This window comes from Seriola aureovittata, chromosome 13 (assembly GCF_021018895.1).
Source record: "Seriola aureovittata isolate HTS-2021-v1 ecotype China chromosome 13, ASM2101889v1, whole genome shotgun sequence".
Classification (NCBI taxonomy): domain Eukaryota; kingdom Metazoa; phylum Chordata; class Actinopteri; order Carangiformes; family Carangidae; genus Seriola; species Seriola aureovittata.
The window spans coordinates 24,275,951-24,286,530 of NC_079376.1; the positions used below are offsets into that span (position 1 = coordinate 24,275,951).

Sequence of the window (10,580 nt, forward strand, 5' to 3'; positions counted from 1 at the left end):
GTGTTAATGGTGCAGCGTGACAATACAGAATGTAATCATAGTCAAGGACAGATAGACAGACATGTATATATATATATATATATATATATATATATATATAACTGCTCCAAATTATCACCAAATGAATTCACAGTAAAAACTGAAGCAAAAACAGCTCCACTGATTTTCTTCACTTCTTTTACATATAGTATCATCTTTCTGCAATAATGTGATTTAACATGAAAAACAAAGTCAAGGTGTTAAAAAAGAAACCTAATTTCCTCAGAGAAATTTCCCTGCATAAAAGGTGAAATATCACAGGTACAGCAGTGCAGGATGGGATATATAGATGCCAATAGATCATCATATATAGAGATGATTCGTGGTACTGAAAATAATTCAGTTCAAAGTGAATTAAAGTGTATCTGACAGAAGTAACCTATGTCTATTGCACTGTCAGGAAAACACACACACACACACACACACACACACACAGCCTGGTTTCTCCAGTAACCTGAATAAAGCACATTTCAACCTCGTGAGTGTGGAAGTTGTAGAGTAAAAACACTTTTCCAGTTCCACTTTCTTATGAGGAGTTTCTGAGCTGCAACTAACGGCTTCACAGATTATTTATAAACCATCAATGTGAAAAGCTCTGGTGTTCATCCTCCTCCAACATGTCACTTCCTCTTTAACTGACTGAACATGACCCCTGACACCTGACCTTCAGGACGCTTCTCAACCAAAATGAATTTATGATCTTTACTTGAGATTATTGACATAACTGGTGACCCATTAACCTTCATCAGTGAAGATGTGAAAGAGTCTGGCATCCTAGAAGTTTTTATCATTAAGTCCTATTAATGGTTTATAACTGAATAATCCATGATGGACAGCTTCAAGTTCCCACACAGTGTGGGTGTATGGAAGAGACCTTAAATGTCTCTGTATTATGTCACACATAGACTGTCACTGACTGTGTGGAGGCAGAATTAGATTAAAAAAAACGACTGGAGTTCTGTTTCTAAGAGTTTCTGCTGCTGTCTGTTGAAAGGCTGCAGCACACTGACTGATTCAAACCTGTAAAGGAGAAGTCTGGTGATCTTCTAAATTCTTACAGTCAACAAATATACCTCACTAACAAGCGCTGTGTGTGTATCCAGAGCCTGATACTGTATCTTATTCCTCTTCCAGTGTTGCTGTTAAAAACAGACTGCTGCAATATGATCCTGCACGACTTGCATGATGCGTTTGGCACTGTGGTGAGGTTGTTTACATTTCACCCCGAGAAGTGGAATATCATCTCCACATGAAATCTAATATGCTCCAAGAGGATGACGCCACAAGTGTCGAGTATTTTTCTTCGAGCTGAATGTAAACCTGTGTCGACAAACATGACGCACTGTAATCATCTTAAATCTGAGCATAAAGATTCATTCTTGACCCTAAATCGAATCATTTAACTTCACACATGGTCCACTGGAGCTTTCAACTTGTATTACTTTCTACTACACTACATGTATTGTATTAGATTAGATAAAAACAAATAAAGTGTGATTTATTATTACAGACCAAACTACAGTATTTATAATTGTCCACAAGTTTACCTGCTGCAGCACAAAAGTGATTAATGTAACAATAATTATCTAGAATCCAATAACAAGTACTCTTGCTGTAGTTATTTGAGGTAAAATGTAAATGCATGACTTGATTTCTACACTGTGGTATATTTCCTCCACCTCCTATGACCCCTCCCCACCTGTAGATCTCTGACTGCTGCAGCTTTTTCAGGACAGTACATTGCAGGGCTATTGGACCACATTGCATCATATTGTATAAGTGGTCATGTTATTGCTTTCACCTCCTACAGCTTCAGCAGCCCAGCACTGCCTCAGGTCCCTGATTCAGTGCAGCGCTACAGTGTGTCTATAAAGCCTAAGTAAATAATAGACAAACACATTTTCAACCTGCAGTTTATTGTAGTTTAACCACAGCGCTGTTAAGGTTACTGTTTTTTAACCACAGTGTTGTGTAGTTTTCTGTAGTTTAACCACAGCGTTATGTAGTTTTCTGTAATTTCACCACAGCGTTGTTCAGATTACTATAGTTTAATCATAGCTTTGTTCAGGTTACTGTAGTTTGACCACAGCATTATGTAATTTTTTGTAGTTTAACTACAGCTAATGTAGTTTACTTGTTAACCACAGTGTTGTGCAGGTTACTGTAGTTTAACCACAGCATTGTGCAGGTTGCCGTAGTTTAACCACAGCATTGTGCAGGTTACTGTAGTTTAACCACAGCTAATGTAGTTTACTTGTTAACCACAGTGTTGTGCAGGTTACTGTAGTTTAACCACAGCGTTATCTAGTTAACTATAGTTTAACCACAGCGTTGTGCAGGTTGCTGTAGTTTAACCACAGCATTGTGCAGGTTGCCGTAGTTTAACCACAGCATTGTGCAGGTTACTGTAGTTTAACCACAGCTAATGTAGTTTACTTGTTAACCACAGTGTTGTGCAGGTTACTGTAGTTTAACCACAGCGTTATCTAGTTAACTATAGTTTAACCACAGCGTTGTGCAGGTTGCTGTAGTTTAACCACAGCATTGTGCAGGTTACTGTAGTTTAACCACAGCGTTGTGCAGGTTGCTGTAGTTTAACCACAGCATTGTGCAGGTTACTGTAGTTTAACCACAGCATTGTGCAGGTTACTGTAGTTTAACCACAGCGTAGTGCAGGTTACTGTAGTTTAACCACAGCGTAGTGCAGGTTGCTGTAGTTTAACCACAGCGTTGTGCAGGTTACTGTAGTTTAACCACAGCGTTGTGTTTCCTGTTTGCAGGCATCACCACAGTGCTGACCATGTCCACCATCATCACCGGTGTGAACGCGTCCATGCCCAGGGTGTCCTACATCAAGGCCGTGGACATTTACCTCTGGGTCAGCTTCGTCTTTGTCTTCTTGTCTGTGTTAGAGTACGCTGCCGTCAACTACCTGTCCACCGTCCAGGACCGCCGAGAGCGCAAGATGAGAGAAAGGGCGCGGTCTCAGGTGTGTGTTTCTGCTGTTCGGTGTTGTGAATGAAAAGGCAAACTGATGTGCAATTGAAATAATAAGAGGCATCATTTCCCTACTGCTGGAGGAGACCTGACCAGAGCTATGAGACCTAACATTAATTTGGTGTACACAAACATGATGCTATGCTATGTGTACGTAGGCAGATTAGCTGCTGCTAACACTTACCTAAAAAACCTCACCAAAGGTGCTTTAAAAATCAAATCAAAGAGGCTTAAGTGTCTCATGCAGAACACTGACCTACAGCCTCTTAACTCTGTAACTTAGGTCAGTACAATTCAATCAATCAATCAATGTATATGTCCCCATAAAGCAAATGGTTGCAGAGCAGCGAAACAGGGAGACAGAAGAAAACATATCATTAAAACACGCTGGAGAAATCAGGGAAACAAATCAAATCAAATTATCAAGTAAGAATATAAAATCATAGAATACACTGTTGCTCATAAAGTTGGAATAAAATATTTGTTATCTCTTTCCATTAAATGATTGTGACAGTGTGATTTATTTCATTTCACCTGGGTAATTGGGACACATAATATAATCATTGCACCTGGTCAAAAGCGATTACTGATGCGTTTAAATAGGAATAAACAGAGGATTGTGTCTGAAAACAAAATATTCCAACTTTATGGGCAACAGTGTATTTGCAGTTTTGATCTTGACTGTGTAGTGTATGTGCAGAATTCTGTAAGGTATGAAACATTTTCGTCTAACGGGGTTCTTGAGAGGGAATCAGAAGGTAGATCTGGATCACTGGATGCAGGAACTGGAGCTGTCACAGAACTGACTGCAAATTCCCACACACCAAGACACTGCTGTAGCAGCGACCAGCATCTTGATTTGGCAGACAACTGACCACTGCTCACTGGGACATCAGAGTGCTGTCTGTGGTTCGTGGCCTCGAATGTGAATTGAGTTTGATTTTTACCTGTTTCCTATAGAGTCCGCTGTTCACAGAGCCAGACTGGGTCAGTATGCGAGGTGGACATCAGTGTTCAGCAGGTGGATGGAGTGGTCAGGTGGTCAGGTTAAAATGAAGGTTAAATCATTACACTTCAGTTGTAATTTTGCAGTTAACTCTGTTCTCTGGGGCTTTAACCGTCCTCCTGTGTAGAAACAAGCCCACAGTTCGTCTGTGCAGCAGTTCATTATGACCCATAGTCACGTTTTATTGTCGGATGGCCTCTAGCAGCAGACGCAGGAAGTCAGGTGATGTAGTATAAGAAGCTACAACGCCCCTGTTTAGAGGAGGTGGTGGATGGAAACACAGGAAACCACTGTTTGTTTCCCGTTTCAAAGCCATAGTCAGTGTTGTTTGTTTTGTTCCACAATTTCAATCACATTTATAATTGTAACCATGACGACAACCACAAGTTACTTATTTCAACTCAAACCAGCATGTATTCCTGAACCTAACCAAGACGTTTCAACCCACGTTCTAAACTAAACCACGACTAATCCACAACTGCAACCACATTTATTGTGGTTACCATAACGATGAAGATGAGATCACTGTGTGTACCAGGTCTCTGGTACACTCCTATGGGTGGTGTCTGAGGGTGGGGACAAATGACTTTAGGTTGGAGGACTTGTTGACTTTACACCTTGTCGTCCTGAGTCAGTTTCTTTCTCCACGTCTCATTAGACTCACAGCGATAAATACAATAGTTCGTTTTTACTTGTGTGTGTCGGTGAGGCCAGTGTGACAGTTAGAGAAGATGAAACGGTTGTTTTATCACTTTAACAACAAACTGTTGATGTTAAATCATTAGCTGACCATTAAGTCGTGTCAGTTTGTTTTCTCTTATGATTTTGATTGTGTTATTAGAAATGAATGAGCTCTTGTTATTGGTTGAACAAGCCTATGTCTCTGTGCTTTTCTTTCTGTGTCTGTCCAGTGCTTCAGCAGAAAAGCTACAACATTATTTTGAACGTCCCATTGAGATTTTTCAAAGGAGCCACTTTGTGGCCAAATGGTGTCAAACTCTCATGATCACAGCAAGGTGTCGTGAAAAGATTTGATCCTGTGACCTCATCAACAAGGAGTCATCTGTGCTGCTGTGTCATGGGACACAGAGAAATATAGGTTGTAACTTGGTCATAATCATGTCATTTTAGTTCATTCCAACCAAAAACCCATTCAAAAAGCAAAGAGACTTATGCAGCTATGTGATTTCTGGTTTTAAGGCTCATTCCTGCAGAAGTCAGTCCAACTAACCCTGAAATAAAAAGTTATTTTACCTATAGTCCAATAATGACAGAATCAGTGTTGCACCAACAAAAAACCCAGCTGTCATCTGCCCCAGACACACACAAGACACACAGCAGAGCGACAAGTGCACACACAGAAACATGAGCAAGTATGTAGCGCACACACACACACACACACACCAGTCTGACAGGAGAGGAGGAGGAAGAGGAAGAGGGGTTTGTGAGATATGGATCAGGACCAGCTCCTGGCCTCTGATCACAGAACAGTGAAGACCCAACTCACTCACTCAGAGCTGTAATCAAACCAATCAAACAGACTTGGAGGCAGACACCAGTTCTCCCTCAAACTTACCTGTCTCTCCCTTTTCAAAGCTTAGAAACAACACATCAACAAATACACAAATAAAACAAAAAGCCTCAGTTCCAATGAGTGCATGTGCTTAAACAAAGTTCATATATTTTCAAAAATAAGGGAAGTGATCAGGATTAAGTCTCTCAAATCCACCCAGAATCAAAAAGGCACTGACTGTGAACTGTTATCTGCAGAGAGAGAGAGAGAGAGAGAGAGACTGGAGCCATCTCTGAGGTATCATCACTTTCCTTTTCTTTAAAGAGGAACTGCCTGGACAGAGTGCAGCCTGTCGTTTCCGTAGAAACAGTCAACAGGTTATCAGCATCTCTGCGGGACCTTCAAAATAATGTCACAGGAAGAAAAAACACAGACACTGATCGACCTGAAGATCAAACAAAAGAGAGAGACAAAATCATTCCCAACAACCCAGAGTCAGACTGACCTTTCTATAGAACAAGGAACGAGATCCAGACCCGGCGCTGGTCTTGATGAGGAGAGCAGAGGCTTTTTCAACCAATAACAAGAGCTCATTCATTTCTAATGGCACAATCGATATCGTGAGACAAACACATGACTGAGCGAGTGATCAGCTGATGACCGGACCTCTACAGTTTGTATTAAAATAATAAAACAGCCATTTCATCTTCCCTCACTGTCACTCTCTGGGTTTTTATACTTGTATATCATCAGTTGTATCAGTTTTGCTAAGTGACGGCTGAAGGTCTGAGTTTTTCTGTGTTTCATCACTACTGCTGTGCAGAAATCATTCACAGGTCAGGCTTTGCTTAGATGTAGTGACCTGGTTACACGGCTGTAGAGGTTCATCTTAAGCTTGGAGACGTGACAGAGTTCACTGAACATGATCAGTGTTTATCTGTAAACAGCTGACACTGAGAATCAGAAAAGAAGAATTTAAGAGTGTGTGGGTAGAAACAGAGAAACAGAAGGAGCGTATCAACACACATCACCTTGTTTTAATCAGTGTGTGTGTGTATCAGCTGGAGTCTTCAGTAACGGGGCCAACCAGATGTTAGTCTGTGACAGGTTAGTGGCTCGAACACACAACCCTGGCTCCTAGAATTGACTTCTCTATACAAGTGAACTTCAACAGCAAATACGTTTTGTAAGAAACCTTAATCTGTGGCTGGATCATGATCAGAGGAAACGTGTTTTGCGAATGAATGAAGCAGCACCTTTATCAGCAGCAGCGGCGTCATCAGGAGGTGGTTGAGGTGAATGAAGGACGTACAAAACAAGAGACCAGGATCTTGAACCTGAACCTGGTGCTGTGAGAGTCTGAGCAGAACCATGTTGAAAGTTTAATAAAGCTGGAGTCACTACAGGCGGAGATTGCTCTGCAGGATCAGATATTCTGGTGCTGTTGTCTGTCAACATTTTACTGATAGGTTCAGTATCAACATATACATATATTTACAACTATATACATATATACAGTGTATATCAGGTTGCATATACGTGTCCTACAAAAGATATTTGCTGTTGCATTTTAGCTGTACATTTTCAGGAGACAGGGTGCAGATTTCATTTCTAAGGAATCTGAGAAAAGCTCATACTCACAAATCTTTCTTTTAGAAAACAATTGTTTAGATAATTATCCTGTTATCTGGAGCTAACGAGGCTTGTTCTCTCATTATAATGGCTACGTTAATCAGAAATCTGATGTCCCGAGCCAGTATACAGATGGTCTTGTGTTGTGATGTGAAAAATGTCAGCACGACACATTGATCAACATCAGAGAAGATTTCAATCAAGGGCAGAAATGTCTTTTCACATCAGTCCTCGTCAGCAAACGAGTTACTGAGGATCGTTGCTAAGGAGGAGCGTTACTGCGACTTAGTGTACGAAGTTCAGTCAAAATCATTTTCTCCTGATCATATCGCGTTATCTTTGTTATCTTGAGATAACAGGATAAAAAAAACATCAGCAAGTATGTGGCTCCCAGCCCAGGTGTCAAGATGCTGCACGGGGTCCTGTCTCTCAGTCAGCATCAAGTGACGTCCGCCATCGGATCAGACATCATGCATTACCTTTGTGTGAGCAACAAGTCTCAGCATTCAGCAGGAAGTAGCGTCAACCCTGAAACATAATGAGCTTCAACATGTTCATTTTAGCAGAGTCGTGTAGAATAATGAGTGGGTTATGTGGGGATGTCAGTATATCAACATTAGAGAACACAACAGAAGGTCTGCACCATCACTCATGTCAATGTCCACTGATCCACTTTCTGTCGTCTGTGCTGCAGGGAGTGAACACACTCATTACACTGACTGCGCACTAGCTGCTCCTGAAATGCTTCGTCTGTGTTTAGAATTCATTTTAATGGATCAAAAATCTGCAAAAACATCACTTAGAAGCTTTGAATTATTCATGAACAGCAAGCTGAACTTTGTCTGGGCTGCGACTCTCTGTTAGAGCAGAAAAAGGTTTATAAAGCAACAAATACTGTTTTGTGATGAATGAATGTGCGTCCCTGAGTTAATAAAAACCAAGTGAAGTGGAAGTTTTAAAAGATGAGGCTGGCATCAGATCATATCTTTTTTTTTGTGGTTGACAAACATGTGGAGCAGGTACGTATCCGAGGGTGGACCTGGACAGGCCCAGACCAGGGGCCAGATGTTCATGACTAAAGCTATGTACACTTACAAAACCAGAAATATTCATACACGGTTCCACTTTATAAAATGTCACTCTGTGAGAAATTGGGCGCATGTGCACAAGCCTCATTTCCACTCTCACAATTAGCTAAAAATAGATGAAGACTCTCCCTTAATCAATCAGCTTGTATAAAAAAAAACACTGTGATCATACACAGAGAAGAAAGACGAGACAGAAGAACAATTTCACAGATTGTGAAACTGAGATAAAAACATCATCAGTTTACTTTAGTAAAGTCCTCTAATGTAAAGTCCTGTTTTACTTTGAACTTCATTTATTGGGACTAGAGAGTCTTAATGAGGCTCTAACACTGTGATTAGTAAATATTAAAATAGTATGAAACAGTTACAGAATGACTCACAATAAATAGGATTTTAATGATGCTGAAGGAAACACTGAGCACAAACACTCCACTCATTGAAGTTGGTTTGATTTTATGTTAAATTACATTATTACATTATTATTTTGTATTTTCACTTCACTGTAACTTTGATCGCTTTGGAAAACGGTGTGTACGCACGGTCAGAGGAATGTGTGAGATGCACAATTTATGTGCGGGAAAATGGCGTGCGCATGGTTTTTGTTAACTTGTTCTCTAGCTCTTTATTCTCATTCATTCTCATGCACACATACACACACAAGGGGCCTGACTCCGGAGAAAGATTTTTTGAAATAAATACGTGTTTGCTGATAGAACTCGCATGAAACTGGACTTGTGTGATTTTATATTTTTAATATCTATCTTAATATCTATCTTATCAATAGATTTTCAAGAAAATGTTACGAAAAAATAAAAGTTGGTGAGCAGCTCTGAGTAATCTGTCTGCTGTGAGCTGTGTTCCAATGAGATTCTCTACCTCTGTCTTTTCATTTTGTTGATTTGTGAAACATAACTCAAGAGTGTCATGACAGAGTCACAGCAATGCTCAATCTCATCTTTAAATGTGTTGCTGACAGGATTTTCAGAATAAAATGATGCCTCTCATTAACAAACAAATTAGCTGGACAAGCTGTGGCTAATTTACTTTATGAATAATGGTTTATGTCATAATGATTCACATGCAGTAAGAACTGTGCCCTCGATCCACTCATAGAGGGGGCAGGCATTAAATAGTAAATATTATATTATTATAACTAATGGATGGGAAATGAGCTAACACCTAACCACTGAAATTTAAATATAATATCAATTGATGTTCTTTTTGTCTAGCGAAGAAGTTTTACATTTTGTGACATTTGAAACCTTTAAACTACACATTTTCAGATTCATCCCCAACTCCATGACTGCTGCTGCCAGGCTGCCACAGGTCAACAATGCTAATGCAGTTTGAGGGTTGCCAGATCATAGTCGAGTATCCCCCATATCCCAGTCGTTTACTCTTTATAATAATAACCGACATTTTGCTGAAAACCCACAAACCTGGCAGCTCATAGTTGCTGCATAGATCCTGCCGGTGACGCAGAGGGGAGTTAAAATGGGAAGATGGTTTGAGATGGGTAAAAATATTGTTAGGGACAGTTCAGCAACACTTTGACATTGGGAGGGACGTGTCCCTACTGTCCACACTTCAATCTATACCCATGAATGAAACCGCAGTTGGTGGAGGAGGAAGTGCAGAACAAATGAGGATTTGCGTAAATGAAGCTAAAACAGCGGAGGAATAAAGTGCTGATTTGGCACCCACCACCAGCCCCTCCTTCTAAGGAGTCTACATGGCCCCCATCAGACATTCCAGAGGTTCACGCTGAATTGGCACTGGTAAAACCTGGATTTAGACAATGGAGATTGACAGGGTGAAGCTGCTCCAAACGCACAACCGCTCTCTCCCTCTCTAAGTTGGAAGCTTACGTCGAAAGCCACGAGCCACCGCGTCGTGGCCGGGTGTTTAACCCGAATGGTGATGCTAGGAATATGGATTCAGTGGAGAGAAACTGTCAGCATGTCAAAGTGGTGCTGGATGTTGTTACGCTGGGAACTCAGGGAACACAGGGAGACGGACGAGGCTCTAAATGGAGTAACTTCTTCAAGTACGCTGAAAAACCCAACCCTGAAATAAAGAACAGTCACTGATACGACTCCAAACACACAGAATGAAGTGTTGGAGCTTTGTTGTTATGGAAGACAGGTAGGGCAGAACATGAGGTCTGATCAGCCCCAGCTGGGGGTGTCTGGTCAGCTGTGTATGATACTGGAAACAGCTGATGAGCCCAGGTGACATCACTGATGATCTGCCCCAGCTCAGCATCAGAGGATGTTTCACTTCAACAACGTTTTGTTTTATTTGT

At 40.9% G+C, this 10,580-nt stretch overlaps 1 protein-coding gene across 1 annotated transcript in view; it reads left to right on the forward strand.

The window, feature by feature from the left end:
- Positions 1 to 10,580, forward strand: part of gabrr2a (gamma-aminobutyric acid type A receptor subunit rho2a) — a 76,091-nt gene that overhangs the window by 59,915 nt on the left and 5,596 nt on the right. Inside the window, exon 8 of the mRNA XM_056393736.1 lies at positions 2,820 to 3,028. Coding sequence (XP_056249711.1) covers positions 2,820 to 3,028 — 209 coding nt within the window. The remainder of the gene's footprint in view (positions 1 to 2,819; positions 3,029 to 10,580) is intronic.